Genomic DNA, 17,378 nt, shown 5'->3' on the forward strand with positions numbered 1-17,378 from the left:
TTTTGAGAGGTGTTTTTATACTAGATACTGGTCGTTTGTCACATATTATGTTCTGCAAATATTTTCTCCTGGTCTGTAACTTTCCTTTTCATCCTCTTAAGGTCTTTACCAGAGCAAACCTTTTTTTGATGAAGTCAGTTTATCAATTTTTTCCCCTTTATAGGTAATGCTTTTGGTATCAAAGCTAGGAACTCTTTGCCTAGCCCTAGATCCCAAGATTTTTTTTTTTTTCCTAGAAGTTTGGTAGTTTTACATTTAAGTCCCTGATCCATTTTGAGTTAATTATCCCATGAAAATGTACGAGGTTTAGGTGGAAGTGTATGGGTTTTTTGTTTTTTTGTTTTGTTTTGTTTTTTGCCTTGAGTGCTCAATTGTTCCAACACCACGTGTTGAAAAGACTGTGCTTCCTCCATTGAATTGCTTTTGCTCCTTTGTCAAAAATCACTTGGCATATTTGTATGGACCTATTTCTGGGTTCTCTATCCAGTCCCACTGATCTGTATGTCTCTCCTGCCATTATCACATTCCGTTGATTACTGTAGCTATACAGTAGGCCTTAATATCAGATAGAGTGCTTTCTCCCACTTCCATTTTCTATTTTCAAGATTGGCTTAGCTCTTCTAGGGCCTCTGCCTTTCCATATGTATCTTAGAATAAGCTTGTCTGTGTCTATTAAAAAAAGAAAACCTTGCTGGGACTTTGATAGCAATTGCATTAAACCTATAGATCATTTTGGGGAGAATTGACATCTCTATATATCGAGTCTTCCAGTCCATGAACATGGTATGTCTTTATTTCCATATTCTTTGATTTCTTTATCAGCATTTTGCATTTCTCAGCAGACAGATCTGGTATGTGTTTTGAGCTTATACTAAGTATCTTGTTTTCCTTAGAGCACTTGTAAATGATACTGTGGTTTGTTGTTTTTTCAGTTTCCACATGCTCCTTGTTCATACACAGCAATGCAATTGATATTTCTGTCTTGATTTTGTGTCCTGTAACCTTGCCGAATACACTTAATGGTTCTAAGGGCTTTCCTGTAGATTTCTTGGGATTTTCTACACAGATCATCATGTTCCTTGCAAATAGGGACAGTTTTATTTCTTCTTGAGGCATACTTTTTATTTCTTTTTCTTGCCTTACCACAGTAACTAGAACTTCTGGTATTATGTTGAATGAGAATGGTGAGAGGCATATCTTCTGTTTCTTTCCTGTGTTGGTGATTTGTGTCTTTTATTTTTGTCAGTCTTCTTAGAGGTTTATCACTTTTATTTTTTTTCCCCCTGAAGAACCAGCTTTTTATTTCGTTATCTTTTTTTTTTTAAAGATTTTATTTATTTATTTGAGAGAAAGAGAGAGAGAGAGAGAGACCACATGAGAGGGGGGAGGGTCAGAGGGAGAAGCAGACTCCCTGCCGAGGAGGGAGCCCGATGTGGGACCTGATCCCAGGACTCTGGGATCATGACCTGAGCCGAAGGCAGTCACTTAACCAACTGAGCCACCCAGGCGCCCTATTTCGTTATCTTTATAGCTTTCCTCTTTTCAATATCATATATTTCTGTTCTTATTTCCTTCTTCCTTTGGGTTTATTTTGCTCTTTCTTCCCCTAGTTTCTTGAGGTAGAGCTTTGGATTATTTATTTGAGACCTTTCCTCTTTTCTAATGTAAGCATTTTAAGTGCTATAAATTTCCCACACAGGACTGTTTTAGCTGTGTCCATATATTTTGATATGTTTTAACTTTTATTCAGTGTCATGTGTATTTTTATTTCTTTTCAGATATTTTCTTTGACCCATGGATTATTTAGAAGTGTGTTGTAGGTTCCAAGAGCTTAGAGATTTTCTTACTATATTTCTGTTGATTTCTATGACTTTATTAAGGTCAGAGAACATATTTTATATGATTTTAATTCCTTTACATACTTAAGGTTTGTTTTATGGCCCAGAATATGGTCCATCATGGTATATATTCTGTGGGCCTTTGTTGGTGAATGTTCACAAGACACTTGAACAAAATGTGTATCCGTTGTTTGGTGGAGTTTTCTACACGTGACAGCTACTGGTGTCGATGGTGGTGTTGAGTTCTGTATTCTTACTGATTTTCTGTTTAGTATTTCTGTCAGTTGCTGAGAGTGAGGTGTTGAAGTCTCCCAACTATAACTGTGGATTTGTCTATTTCTCGTATCAATTTTTGCTTCATGCATTTTGAGACTCTGTTGTGTGGTGTATAAACATCTAGGATTATTATGACTTCCTGGTGGATTGATCCTTTTGTCATTATGTAATGCCCTTCTTTGTCTCCAGTAATTTTCTTTGCTCTGAAGTCTACTTTATCAGATATTTTAACCTTTTTTTAAAAAAATGAATGTTTTCATGCTGTATATTTTCCAATCCCTTAAACCTACCCACATTGTTGCTGTGAAATGAGTTTCTTGGAGATAGCATATTGTTACATCATATTTTTTTTTTGTCAGTCCTTATTAATATGCGTATTTAGGCCATTTACATTTAAGATAAGGTAATTAATATGTTAGGGCCTAAGTTTCCCATTTTGTTATTTTTCTGTTTCTTTTATTTTACTTTACTGTGGGTTATTTAAACATGTTTTAGGATTCCGTCTTGATCAATTGGTGGTTGATTTTTGAGTATATCAATTAAAGCTTTGTTTCCTTTTCTCGGTTGCTTTGGGTTTATGATATACATGCATAGCTTACTGGCATCAGGGTTTTACGGCTGTGAGTGAAGTGTGGGAACTTCCATGTAGACCCCTTTACCCTCCCCACTTCTTAAATGTGCAGTTTTAAGTATTTATTATTATACTTTGAGTCCCACATCAGATGGTTTTATGTCAGTCATCAAATATGATTTAAGAAACTTGTGAGAAGTGGGATGGTTTTTTATATTTATCCCTATTTTTACCTGCTCTGATGGTCTTTTTTTTTTTCCTGAGGTTCTGCGCCTTCTGTTACCCTTTCCTTTCTGTTCAGAGAACTTCCTTTAGCCATTCTTAAGGGTGGCCTTGCTTAAAACAAATTCAGCTTTCCTACATCCAAGAATGTCTTTATATCCCCTTCGTCATTGAGATCTCTTTGCCGGTTATAGAATTCACAGTTGACACATTCTTGTAGTAGTTGCAAAATGTGCATTTTTCTTGCCTCCCTGGTTTCAGATGAGAAATCCACTGTCATTTGAATTGTTCTTTCTCTGTAAGTAAATGTGTCCTGTCTCGCTAGTTGCTTTTAAGATTGCTCACTTGTCCTTTAGTTTCCAAAACTATGATTTGTCTGTATATAGGTTTTTTCAGTTTATTATGTTTAGGGTTTGCTTAGCTTCTCAAATCTGTACATTTATGTCTTTTGCCAAACTTGGGAAGTTTCTGGCCATTATTTCTTCAAATACCTTTCAGCCCCACTCTTTGTCCCCTCCCTCTGAGACTCTGGTGATAGGAGGGTCAGTGGCTCTTATTACTGACCTCTAGGTCCCTGAGCCTCTTTTGCCTTGTTGAGTGGGATGTGACCTCAGTTCCCCCTGGCCTGGCTGATCCCGGGGAGTGTTAGGAGCAGCAGAGTGGCAACCAGCCCAGCCTCTCAACTCCTTTTCCTGCCCTCTGGGACTGAGTCAGGGTGGAGGCTCCTCTCCCCACTGACGCCACCCTGGTCGGGGAATTGGAGCACCTCCTGCATTTCCAGGCGGGAATAGAAGAAGAGAGCCTTGCTTGGCCCTGCCAACATTACCTAGGCCATTTGATGCTTCTTGGTTCTGCCGGGCAGGAAAGGGAACTAGGAGATCACCTCAGTGGGTGATGTGTGCAGTTTTTCTGTTGGTATTTGGCTAGAATAGGATAGGTGTTGCCCAAACAGTTTTCTATTGTTAAGACCACCCTTTTCCCAGCCCTTCTGCTAGGAAGCTTTTCTCAGAGCTCTTTCCATCTGCACCTTTTGGTTGTTGCAGCTTGGAGGCTGTGCAGCGCCCTGTCCCGGACAGGTAGGCAGTGAGGATACCTTGGACTCCCCGTCACGTGGTTCCTCAGGTCCTGAAGTCCCAGGCAGCCTGCCTTCTTGTTGCCACTGTCTTTCCTACGCTTGCTTGTTGTGTTCTGTCCAGAGCGTCCTTAGTAGTAAGGGAGAGGACCCAGGAGGAATGGGGCTACTCCACCTTGGCAGAACCAGAAGTTTCCATCATCCCGGTCTTTTGATTCCAGGTCCAGGACTCCTCCTTCAGGACCACAGTTGTGCCTGAATTTGAACCTGTCGTTTCTCTAACTTCATCACCTCATGCTACCCTCTGCAGGGATTATTTGAATCTATTCGTTGCTTTGACCTCCTGTAAATATTCCCACTTAGACTGCTTATTCATTCTTTTCATTTATATAATCTTAAAGATGCTAGTCTCTCCCTCCCTGTGTGGGCTGTCCCTAAAGTTTGTGTATGTGGCGTTTCGGAACCTGTGTGATAATGCCTCTATGATGGCAGGGGCCTCGGCATTTGTGTGGAAAAGGCTTTAGACCAGCTTGGCTGTATCTCCCAGGGTCTCCCCCCCCCCCGCCCCGCATCCGTACTCTGAGGAGCCGATTGTGAGGACCGAATCCCACATCCCGTTGGAAGTAGATACGATGTAAGCCATTTGAAAGGTTAGCATCTGTTCCATGGACAGGAAATCCCAGTACCATACACACAGTTGTGTGAGTGTATCCTTTAACCACCCAGAGCTGGACACGGATTCTGAATCATTGTTCTGGTGGCTTCGTTTCTGCTCAACTCAGTTTCAGGAGCTGACTCCCTAAGGCCTCCCACTGGCCCTCCTAGTGTATGTTTGTGGGGATGATTTAGAAACCTTGTGAAGAGTGGGATTGTTAGAATTAGTGGTCTCCTGTTGACACTGAAACAAAAAAATTCAACAAATGCTTTTGAACCGTATACCCAAGGTGATATGCTCAGTGCTGGTGGGGAAGGGGTTAGTTAATGGTGTATCCTGCCCAGTGTCTACCCTTCAGGTGGTCTGGCTAGCTGGGAGGACAGTTGCACTCTTTAATATAAAGTCTGAATGTAGATCGTGTTAAATGCCGTTGTAAAAGGAGACAGGTGGCTTGGTGAGAATAGGGAAGATTAATTCTGGCTGAGCTACCTGGAAAAGCCTATGAAGGAAGTGTGATTTGAGCCAGCCCCTGAAGGCACCATGGCTTTTTAGCAGGTGGAGAGGAACATACACATGAGACTATCTCAGTGCCCACTGTTTCTACCAGTTAGGTCAGAGAATTCTAATAGTATGGCGTAGTAATTCTAATAGTATGTAGAAGCCAGACGGAACTTTCTAGTGCAGAGGGACCGGTCATCATGCAATGGCCGGCTAGAGACCTTGGTCAGGATGCTCTTTATCTGAAAGCCATGGACCTTCTCCTTAGAAAGTTCACACACATGCACATAGTTTAAAAGGGTCCCTTGCCATCCTAAGCCTCAAAGTGGCCTACTTACGCTGTATGGACTGCAGGTTAAGAAATTTTGTGGTGGTAAGTTTCTGTAAATAAACTTTTTTAGGATTGTTTGCTGTGTCATTACTTTTTGCAAAGGCAAATAGGACTTTGAAGAAGCCTCCACTGCTGTTCTGTATTTTTTTTTTAAGATTTTATTTATTTGACACAGAGAGAGTGACAGCGAGAGAGGGAACACAAGCAGGGGGAGTGGGAGAGGGAGAAGCAGACTTCCTGCGTAGCAGGAGCCCGATGCGGGGCTCGATCCCAGGACCCTGGGATCATGACCTGAGCTGAAGGCAGACGCTTAATGACTGAGCCACCCAGGCGTCCTACTGTTCTGTATTTTTAAGCACTTTGAAACCCCTGGCCTGCAAAGTCTTTGTTTCTTGGGTTCAGAACCCCTTTGTGCGTGATGCTACAGTGGGTTTGTGTGAGAGCAGAAGCGTAAATGCACTTCCGTGGTCTGGGAGAACAGTTGGGATTTTACTGCCTTGTTGGCTAATTGCATTTAAGTAAGCAAATTACTTTTACACCTGGACACACATGGTTGGTCCTTTAATAATACCAAGAAACAAAAATCTCTCTTTCCATCGGTTAACAAAATCCAGAGGCCCCTCTGGCCCTTGTTGAGGATTCATGGCACGTGGACGGTTGGTGTTCCTCTCCAGCTTGCAGGCTGACATGTTGGTTATTTTAACCGAACCGATTTTAGGGGAGTAGTTTTGACCCTCAGTTATCTGTCATGTGAAATCTGAAATATAGCTGTGCTTGATGTTAGATGGTGTTCTGTTGACAGCTCATAATTATTTTCTGTTATTATGTAGTCGAGGACATGGATCTTATCGCTTGTAAATGGAACTGAAGATTCATACTTAAGGCTTATCTGGAGATGTAATTACAGGGCGATCTTCAAACCAACAAAGGTAATGTGTGATGGACCTGGCGTTTGACTTGCGTCACCCGGAGGGTGGTGCCCTCCCTTCAAGACACGCGGCTTTATTTCCTGTGCTAACTCTTGTAGTTTGTATTTCAATAAAAGCAGTGGTCCTCTTCGCCTCTTCTGCCCAGTGGGCTGGACGGAGCAGCTGCTTAGTTTTACCTGATGGCCCTTCGAGTGAGCAGAATGTGAAGAATAGTTGCTGACCACGTGGTTAGTTTTTTTGAATGATTTTTTTTTAAAGATTTTATTTATTTATTTGAGAGAGAGAATGAGAGACAGAGAGCACGAGAGGGAAGAGGGTCAGAGGGAGAAGCAGACCCCCCGCCGAGCAGGGAGCCCGATGTGGGACTCGATCCCGGGACTCCAGGATCATGACCTGAGCCGAAGCCGAAGTCGCTTAACCAACTGAGCCACCCAAGCGCCCCTTGAATGATTCTTTTGTGCATGAAGAGGTTTGTCTGTGTCCATTGGGGTACACGTTCAGGTGGGCCCAGGCACATTGGGGTATGGAGAGGAAACCCGGTTAGCATTCTGCCGTATGTGTCGGGAAGCCAATACTTTTGCGTTGGTTCGGCGTGCTGGGTCCATCTGGAACTTGTGGTCTGGAAGTGCCGTTGTCCGTAGGACAGAAAAGGAACAGGTAACTCTTGGGAGTATTTGGAAGTGGGTAGAAAGGAGCTGGAGAGCAGCCCTGCAGTTGTCCGGGATGCCAAGAAAGTGTTCCCCACCCCTGCTCTCTTCAGCAGAGGCTAAGTAGACAGCACCTCTCTCTGAACTTGGGCATCTGTTTTACTGTCTAGCCTAAAACCATGGCACCAGCTTTGCCTAATGGCTCCATTACATCAAGACTCAGCAGGAAGACTGATCTTAATGAATATTGACTGGTGTTAGCCAGTGAACCCAGGCCTTAGGGAGTCAGCTCCTGAAACTGAGTTGAGCAGAAACGAAGCCACCAGAACAATGATTCAGAATCCGTGTCCTGTGCAGTGTTAATATTGTCATTGCCTTGGTGGAAGGTTCTGGGGATTGTGCGTGGTATGTGTTCCATCCAGCCCTTGAGTGCGTGTCTGGGGCAGTCAAAGGGAGGTTCCCTTTGCTGTACCCAGGGAAGGCCAGGACAGATGTCAGGGCCGCAGCAAGACCTGCTCCTGACTTTCAGAGCCAGGCCCTTTGCTGTGCTGTGCACACGGCGGTGAGTCCTTTTACAGTGCTTACCTACCTAGTTGGCTTGTGGGGGCAGGAAACACAGGAGGGCAGGGCAGGAGAGGCGACATCACTGGTTAAGTCACTGGAAGGGTGGGAGTCCCAGCCGAGCTGAAGGAGGCCATCACAATTGTCTGCAGGATGTGTGATGAGATTCCCTGGGACTCGTGTCTGGGACAGATCAACCGGGCTGCTGAGCAACCTGTAACAGGCAGTTCAGTGCTGGCCACTGGTCCAGGGACACTGGTCCACAGCAGCTGTGGAGCCCCACATGGTGCCGAGTACCGGCCTTTTCAGGATAAGATGGTGCGCATCTTTGTGGACAAGTTACACAGCATTCCGGGCAAAAGACTTGACATTTACCAAGGAGGGAGAGGGAGTGATTATTCAAACTCTCACCTTGTGGCTGGTTTCTGTTACAGGTGAAAGGGAGTAGCTGCTTCAGAAGTTTGTTTTTGGAGTTTTTATTTTTAAGATTTTTTTTTATTTGAGAGAGTGAAAGAGCAAGAACAAGAGCAAGAGAGTGAGCGCATGAACGGGCGAGGGGCAGAGGGAGAGGGGGAAGCAGACTCCCCGCTGAGCAGGGAGCCCGATGCAGGGCTCGATCCTGGGACCCTGGGATCATGACCTGAGCTGAAGGCAGACGTTTAACCGACTGAGCCACCCAGGCACCCCTCTTTTTGGAATTTTTATAACACGCGATGTTTAATCTGTGTTTTCCATCGATACCAGTTCTGTATCTGCAGTTGTTGGCACAGCTGGGATGACCCCAAACTCTGTATTTGCGGCCACTTACATGTTTTCTCAAGGAAATGAAGCTCCATAATTCTTGTTTCTGGATGGGGAAGGGAAGGGTTTTCCCCTAGGACTCTGACAACTCGATTAGAGACCTGTAGGTTGAAAAGTCTGGGTGTGGAGCCATGTGGGAAAGGAGACCCTCCCTGAGAGGTTAGCTGGTCAGGATTGAGAGATGGAAGATTGGCGTTTTACCTTCTTATCAGTACATATTGATAGAATTATAAAGAAGTACGATTGTGTTTTTAAACAAACATGCCAGCACCACCAGAATGTCCTACTTCAAGCAGATGTCTTGTTAAAAGTAATCATCTTGGAAGCGGAGCCGACAGATCCTGATGAAGTGTGTGTTTATGCGGGAGATGCTGCAGAAGCCGTGAGGATGGGCCCTAGAAGGAAGAATACCTTCTCTTTGAATCGGGAGCTTTGGTTTTTGTGTTTGAGGCCCCTTCTCTCTTACCTCCTTTGGTCCTCAGTAACCCTATAAAGTCAGGTTGGGGGTTTTACTTTGGTTTGGGGGCATTTCAGCTCCAGTACTTTCTTGCCTTCCCTCCCCAGCCTCCTGTGCTGATGGGAGGAGGAGGGAGCGGCTGGACCAGTGAGTTTTGGGGAAGGGAGGACGTGCTGGTCTCTGGCCCTCAAGGCTCCCTCCCCTGGAGCCCCCCTGCTCACAGGGAGCTAGCATTCCTGTTTCGGGGGCTTAGCCGTAGGGGCGGTCCCCCCTGTGCGTCCAGCCATGCCAGAGAGTGCTAACTGCTCACCGGTTTGTGGAAACATTAGGGGCTTGACAGAACCTCGGAGTCCCTAAGTTTCTACCCTCCCCACTGTGTCCCTCAGGGCACTTCAGCCCTTCCTTAAGCAGCTCCTATGCCGAGGAGATCACCCGGGCTGCCCCCCCTTCTGGCCCTGCTTCTTGACACTGAGTTGTTACAGGTGGCCCTGAAACGCGTGGACCCGTTTGACATAATGGGTCTGTGTGGAACAGCACAAGCAACAAACCCTCCTTCTGCGTGACAGCTTTCGACTTCTTGTATTTATTCAACAGAGTCCCTGCATACTTCGGAAATAGCTAAGAACAAAACCAGGTTCTCCTTCCCCTATGGGTGGAGCTGCCATTAGCCCCGCACTGTGTCTTCATAATCCATGTACTTTGAGTTGGGGATTCTGTGACTTGAAGCTGGAAGCACTTGAATCTGGAAGGCAGGAAGGCACCAGCTCTGTAGTGAGCTGGAAGAAAAGAATTCAGGCAGAGGAATTAAAGAGCACGAGAGCAGATGCCCTGAAGCAGGAAGGCAGGAAAGAAGCTGGCTGCCGAAAGAAAGCGCTCTCGAAGTGCTGGATGCAAGGTGGAAGAGAGGACCTGATCAGATCTGGCCGGGCCACCTTGGCCAAGGTGATTCTGGTGGGAGTGGGCAGCGGTTGCAGAGTCGGTGAGCAGGAGCTTGCCTTGACTCTCTTGGTAAATGACCCATCTGCGGCAGGATGTGAGGTTGGAGCAGGTTCACAGGACCTTCTCCCATTACCTGATGGGATGCATGTGTACATATACACATATGTGTGTATCTATTTAAAATCTTACATGTGAATATGAAAAAATTCACCAGGAGTAATCATGAAAGGGAAAGAGGCCTTATTACACATGTAGGTTGAACTGTATGAAATTCTGATTTTTGACCTACAAAAATGGCAGTTTCCTATGGTCCAACCTAATGTTTCAAAAACACTGCAGCCAAAGGCAAAAAGATGATTCTCGGGCCATGTAGTTCATCTCTTGGCCTCAGCCCCAACCCCCAACAGTAATGTTGAGGGACGAAGGTGGGTCAGTGCAACCCCAAACATCCTCACTAGTCCCCTCCAGTTGGGAGAGAAGCAGACCCGCGGTCTGGAATGGAGCCCTGGGAGAAGTTAGGGAAAGCACCAAGAAGCAAAGGGACCTTGGCAAAGGCAGAATCTGTGTTGAGCCAAAGCTCAGGAGATGGGAAGTGAGCTTGAGGAACAGGACATTTCGTAGGATTTCAGAAGAAAGCCCCCTGTGCCCCAGACAGGGTTCCAGCTTCCTTCCCCTCCCTTCTCTCGGACACAGATTAAAAGCAGCATCTGTCTGCAACACTCAGCTCTGGTCTGGGAAGACAGATGAGGTAGAAATGCCATCTGGGAAACTGCCCCAGAGTCCTTCTGCGAAGAACAGGTTGGTGGAGAGACTCGGCCTGGCCACTCTCCATCCTGTATCCAAAGGGGGGTGGGAGTCGCAGGCAAAAGGCAGGTGAAAACCCGAGTCTGGAAAAGAAGGTGTGCTGTGAAAGCATTTATTGTAGAAGACCAGAGCTCAGGGGTCTGATAAACAATAACATGAGAAAAAAGGAACAACTACAGGGTTGGCGAGACCCTGAAAAGTCACACATGCCATTCTAGTCTCCTAAGTCAGATGTAGGAAGGGCCTGCGTGGAAACGTCAGGAGGCGGGGACAGGTCCAGTCCCGCCACCACTGATCTCCCCCAGTTGGGGAAGGGGCATTGGAGCGCCAGCCAGAGCGCTGCAGGCGTCTGCAGGGAGACATGCCCCTAAACCCCACGTCCAAGGAGGCCTTCCTGCTCTTGTCCCTGTGCCCCCTGTGCCCGCAGAGGTGGACAAAGGCCACGCTGTTCTCGTCGCTCTGACTGAACCATTCCGGGCAAGGACTGCCAGTGGACTCTGCTCCTACCCGACTCTGTCCCCTGTGAGCCCTTCAGACTCCGCAGCAGAGAGCGGGCCGTTCGGGTGTGGGTCTGTGCACTGAAGAAGGATCTGAGCAGAGGGAGACTTACTTCTTAGGGCACCTGCTAAGCTGAGGTCCTCGAGAGCAGGAATAGCTGCATTCGTGTTGCTTTCCTGGCATTGAATCTAGTGCGCACGCCTAACGGGAGCGGGAGGACTCGGGGGCAGGTGCCCATAGAGCTTGGTAACGACTCTGGCCCTTCTCCACCTGCCTCCGCGGTGCCATACAACGGTACTGACTACTTCTGCATGTGTGTGGCCTCACGGTCCTTAGACCTCCTGTCACACAGCTCTCTCGTTCGTTAACTGGCAGCTTCCTAATCACAGGTGGAGGGCGGGGTGGGGGCCACACTTCCGGTGAGAAAACTGCTGCTTGGCCCTTTGTAACACATGACTTTGCCTGTGGGAGTTGGTGAGCGTGGACTGTGTTGACCTACAAACGGGCGTGTTGCCGAAGCCGTGTAGTGTGTAGTTCCCTGTACGAGGACAGTAGTAGTAGGTCTGCAGACTCCAGCACAGTGTGACAGCTGTCACAGGTGAGCGTAAGCACCCCCGGATCTCACGTGGGACACCGCGCGAAACTCGGGCGCACGCACCCACCACAGCGCTTCGTGCACTATGATCTCTGTACGCATCTGTGTAACCGAACCAGGAACAAATACCAGGAGGGTAACAAAATGCCGCCTGTTTATTTCTGTGAAGCAATTATGAATTTATTTTTTAAAACATGTTTTCTACAGGAAACATTATTTTAGAGCGTGCCTTATAATAGCAATTTTATAGTATGTGTCCTTAGGAATATATCCTATGTGATTAATGTAATTAATATAACTATAATAAATATAGTTTATGTAACAAATAATCCAGCAGTGATTAAAGTCCTTTTTCCCCTATGTCAACTCTCTACACCTACAAGGACGTTTCCATTTTTAATTGTAGGTGTTTTAATTTGTGGTTTGAATCTTCCTTTAGAATTTTTGTAATCTTGAATATTTTCAGAATGTGTAAATATTTACCAAGGAGACCACAGCATCTTTAGCATTTTTTTTCAACTTTTTTTTTTAATTGGGAACTTGTCTTGTTTCTTAATGCTCAGTAACTTCAAGAAAAGAGCCACCACGGTGCCTGAGCTCTCTTTTCTCTATCTGGTACAAAGTAAAACTCTCTGACAACGTAAATGCCTTTTTCTAGCCTTCCATTAATTTTTAAAATCAATAACATTCTTAAAGTATTGGATGTAAGTTTTAAATGTAGGTGTTTTTGAAGTAGACTAAAAGACAAGTCTTGAGCCTTCTAAAAACAAAAAACTGTCCACTGTTTTTATGGGTAATCGGTGATACCTGTGAATATTTTCTTTTGTACTGTTTTTATAATTAATACTCAGGTAATTGTTTCCTTGATTATGACTTTTTCCCCCAAGTAGTTTTGACATTAATCCGTCATCTAACCTATTTTATATAAACAACATGATCCAAGAGGAGACCATTGAGTGCTCAATAGATAGAATCACAGATAGGTCACGATTAGAGAGTCTGTAGGGGTGTTGTCTGAAGGAAAGATCTTCCCTGCACAGAAACATTCTTATTGCAGACTGGAACAAGTCAAGGGTGCCAGGTGCTAATCTAATTCAGAGATGTTGTGGAGTTTCTAGTTCGTTAAATAAAAAAAATTACGTGTATCGACTAGAAAGGAAGGGACAAATTAGCATTATAAGTGGTAAATATCACCCAGAATGTTGTTGGAATTAAACAGTTCCAGAAGTGGCTGGACACAAAATAAATGTTTGTGTTTGAACATGTGTGCCCATGTACTTTCCTATAATAGAAAAATATCCTGGGGAAGGGAGGGAAAAATAAAATAAGACGAAATCAGAGAGGGAGACAAACCATAAGAGACTCAACTCTAGGAAACAAACAGGGTTGCTGGAGGGGGAGGGGGGTGGGGGTCTGGGGTCACTGGGTGATGTCCTCCTTAAGGAGGATACATGATGGAATGAGCACTGGGTGTGATAAGCAACTGATGAATCATTGAACTCTACCTCAGAAACTAATAATACACTATATGTTAATTGAATTAAAATTTAAAAAAACACATCCCATTCATAACAGCAAGTTAGGATAAAATACTAGGAATAAGCAAAAAGTGAGTAAAACCTATATGATGAAAGCCATAAAACTGTACTGAAGAAAATAAAGACTGGGAAAAATTATTTTTTCTGAGTAGAAATTCTTGATATTGTAATAATGCCAGATTATGAATTGAACACAATACCAGTCAAACCCCAATTTATTTTTCTTAGAACTTGACAGAATGATTCTGAGATTTGCATGATGAATAAATTCTGGGGGGAAAAAACGCTGTGTGTTTGGAGTAGTTACCATGAGAAATGTTGAAGTGGGGTAAAGCCGCCGTGATTAAAGCAGGGTTGTGCTGGCTCAGGAATAGGCAGTGGACTGGTGAGGTAGACTCGAATCCCAGACCGACCCACCTGTACCAGGGCCTTTAGAATATCGTGAAGAGGGCGCCTGGGTGGCTCAGTCGGTTAAGCGACTGCCTTCGGCTCAGGTCATGATCCTGGAGTCCCAGGATCGAGTCCCGCATTGGGCTCCTTGCTCGGCGGGGAGTCTGCTTCTCCCTCTGACCCTCCCCCCTCTCATGTGCTCTCTCTCTCTCATTCTCTTTCTCAAATAAATAAATAAAATCTTAAAAAAAAATAAAAATATCGTGAGGGAAGGCTTTCAGAACAGTGGGGAACGAGGGATGGTTGAAGAAATGGTGCTGTGGAAATGGCTAATCATTTGGAAAACAAGAAAGGTCCTTTTCTAATACCCTAATTCTATATGATTAAAGGCAAAAACATTAAAATCAAAATACTAGAATAAAATGGAGATGGGTAGGAAGGCCTTTCAGATTATGACACCAAAGACAGGATAAAAAGGACGGGGGATGGATCTTTTTGACTCCATAACAATTTCTTAAATTCTGCTTGGCAGAAAAGAGAATAAAGTTGAACAAACTGAGAAGTAGTATTTACAGGATATGATAAAAACGGATGTCCTTAGTCCTATGATATTCTTCCATCTGCTGGTAATTTCCAAGTTTACAAATATAGCCCTAACTGTACCCTTGGTTTCTGGACCCTCTTATACCACTGCCTTGACGTCTCCACCTGAGTGTGCGATGGGCATCTCGAACGTGACTTGCAGAACCTAACTCCTGACCTCTTGTTCCACTGTCCTCTGCCTGGTTCTGCAGTCGTGCCCTGGGTGGCCTCTGATGGAGTCCATCTGCTGGCTATGCTCTCAGTCTGGGTGCTTTAAATCAGGACAGCAGTGTTTGAATTTTGGTCAGACGTCGAAAACTTGACCGGCAAAGTTGCTTTGACATGACCTTTTTATTTTTGCTCTGCTTTTTTCATGATCGAGGTCAAAATCACATAACATAAAATTAACATTTTAAAGTGAACAGTTCAGGGGCGTCTGGGTGGCTCAGTTGTTAAGTGTCTGCCTTTGGCTCAGGTCATGATCCCAGGATCCTGGGATCGAGCCCCGCATCGGGCTCCCTGCTCAGCGGGAAGCCTGCTTCTCCCTCTCCCACTCCCCCTGCTTGTGTTCCCTCTCCTGCTGTCTCTCTCTCTCTGTCAAATAAATAAAATCTTGAAGAAGTAAAAATAAAGTGAACAGTTCAGTGGCATTTAGTACATTCACTGTGTTGTACAACCATCCTCTCTGCCCAGTTCCAGGATATTTTCATCACCCCAAAGGGAAACCTGGACTCAGTAAGCCATTGCTCCCTGTTACCCCCTCCCCCAGCACCCACTAATCTGTGTTCTCTCTCTCTTTCTCTCTCTCTTTGCATTTACCTGTTCTGAGTATTTTATATAAATGTGTAGTCTTTTATGTCTAGTTTTTTTCACTTAATACTTTTTTTTAAGTTAATAAGCCTTTTTTTTTTTAAGTATTTATTAGAGAGAGGGAGATCACAAGCTGGGGGGAGGGGTAGAGAGAGAGAAGCAGACTCCCCACAGAGCAGGGAGCCCAATGTGGGACTTGATCCCAGGACCCTGGGATCATGACCTGAGCCAAAGGCAGATTCTTAACCAACTGAGCCACCCAGGCGCCCCAATAAGCCTTGTTAAGAACAGTTTTAGGCTTACAGAAAAACTGAGTGGAAGGTACAGACTTCCCACACATCTCATCCCTCCCCTCCTCAGAGTCTCCCTGTTGTTAACATTCTGCGTCAGTATGGTACATTGTTAATATTGATGAACCAGTATCAATACCTTATTATTAACTAAAGTCCATAGTTACATTCAGGCTCACTCTTGTTGGCTACAGGTTTGTGGATTGTGACAAATTTTATCCACCATCACAGAATCACACAGAATAGTTTTGCTACCCTAAAAATCCCGTGTCCTACCTATTCATCCTCACTCCCTTCCCCCCAACCCCTGGTGACCACTGATTTTTTTTTTTTTTTAAGATTTTATTTGAGAGCGAGAGCATGAGAGAGAGAGCATGAGCAGGGGGAAGGGTTAGAGGGAGAGGGAGAAGCAGACTGCCCGCCGAGCAGGGAGCCCAATATGGGGATCTATCCCAGGACCCTGGGATCATGACCTGAGCCGAAGGCAGACGCTTAACCAACTGAGCCACCCAGGTGCCCCATGTGACCACTGATCTTTCACCATAGTTTTGCCCTTTCCAGAACATCATATAGTATGAAGCCTTTTCAGGTTGGCTTCTACCATTTAGCAATACACATTTAACATTCCTCCATGTCTTTTCATGGCTTGATAGCTCATTTCTTTTTAGTGCTGAGTAATATTCCACTGTCTGGGTGGACCACGGTTTGTTTATCTATTTACCTGTTGAAGGATATCTTAGCTGCTCCCAAGTTTTGGCCATTATGGAGGAAGCTGCTATAAACACTTGGGTGCAGGTTTTTGTGTAGATAAAAAATTTTCAATTCATTTGCATAAGTGCCGAGGAATGTGATTGCTGGTCAGTTCAATTTTGTAAAAAAAAAAATTACCCAAACGGTCTTCTAGAGCGGCTGTATCATTATGCGTTTCCAGCAGGCATGTCTGAAAGTTCCTCTTGCTCCTTACCCTCACCAGCCTCTGGTGTTGTCAGTGTCCTGGATTTTAGCCATTCTAACAGGTGCAAGGGGGCATCTTGTTGTTTTAATTTGCAGTTCCCTGATGACGTAAGATGTGGAGTATTTGTCATGGGCTCGTTTGCCATCTCTCTGGTGAGGTTCCGATCTTTTGCCCATTATTTGGGTTGTTTTCTGATTCTGGAATTTTAAGAGGTCTTTGTATATTTTGAACACCGGTCCATTATCAGATGTGCATTGCCATGATTTTCTCCCAGCCTGTGACTGTCTTCTCATTCCCTTCCACATAACGGCAGCGGGCCCATCCACAGGGCGAGTAGACCACATTCCGCTCCTCCAGTCCTCAGCGCGCGGACATGTGGGTCATTTCCCACTCTGGGCTCCTGTGGATGACACTGCTGTGGACGTTCACGTGTGGGCATGTTTTGTGTGAACGTGTTTTTGTTTCGGGTATGTACCGAGGAGTGGGATCGCTGAAACACGTACATCAGCGCTTGGAGGACCAGCGGCTGCGCTCTTTTACGTTCCGTCCCGTGCACCAGGGCTCCGGCTTCTCCTCACCAGGGCCGCTGGTGTCCGCCTTGTGCATGACACCACTTGGGGTTTTGGTTTGCGTTTCTCCGTGGCACTGAGGATCTTTTCATGTGTTTGTTTTGCTCTGCTTTTAAGACTCTTCTTTGTAACTTCTTGACTTTCACTTCCTACTTAAACCTATGGGAGGAGTCATCGTATTTTTATAATCATCATATATATATGTATATTCGAAAGTTACTGACTATTTTTGCCATTCTGATGCCAAAGAATTGGAAATAGGAAGAGACTTCAAAGAGTTTTTTTTAATTATTATTGTTATTTTAAAGAGAATGTTGAGGACCTAAAATTGGGACAAAAATACTTCCGAGGCGTGTTCTTCTCCGCTGGCTTGATTGCCTTGTGCCTGCATTTCCCCCAACGGCCATTTTCAGTTCGTCTGCTTTGTATACCTCTTCTCTCATACCCTTCACATGACTGTCAGCGTGAGCCTTCTCAGCCGGTTTTCAGAAGGCTGTGTTTCTGCTTCAGAAATTATGGTAGTCCTTAATCTCCGTTTAGACCCCGCAAC

The 17,378-nt window shown here is 45.0% G+C and overlaps 1 protein-coding gene across 2 annotated transcripts in view; it reads left to right on the forward strand.

The window, feature by feature from the left end:
* GNA12 (G protein subunit alpha 12) overlaps positions 1-17,378 on the forward strand; it is a 109,402-nt gene that overhangs the window by 3,684 nt on the left and 88,340 nt on the right. The window contains exon 2 of one of the 2 annotated variants that reach the window (XM_054507724.2): positions 6,294-6,392. The exons of the other annotated variant lie outside the window; for it this stretch is intronic. Within the exon in view, the coding sequence (XP_054363699.1) occupies positions 6,294-6,392 (99 nt within the window). The remainder of the gene's footprint in view (positions 1-6,293; positions 6,393-17,378) is intronic. 2 annotated transcript variants of the gene reach the window in all.

This window comes from Mirounga angustirostris, unplaced genomic scaffold, assembly GCF_029215605.1.
Source record: "Mirounga angustirostris isolate CCGP_5_RB_7025 unplaced genomic scaffold, mMirAng1.0.hap1 SCAF_5, whole genome shotgun sequence".
NCBI lineage: Eukaryota > Metazoa > Chordata > Mammalia > Carnivora > Phocidae > Mirounga > Mirounga angustirostris.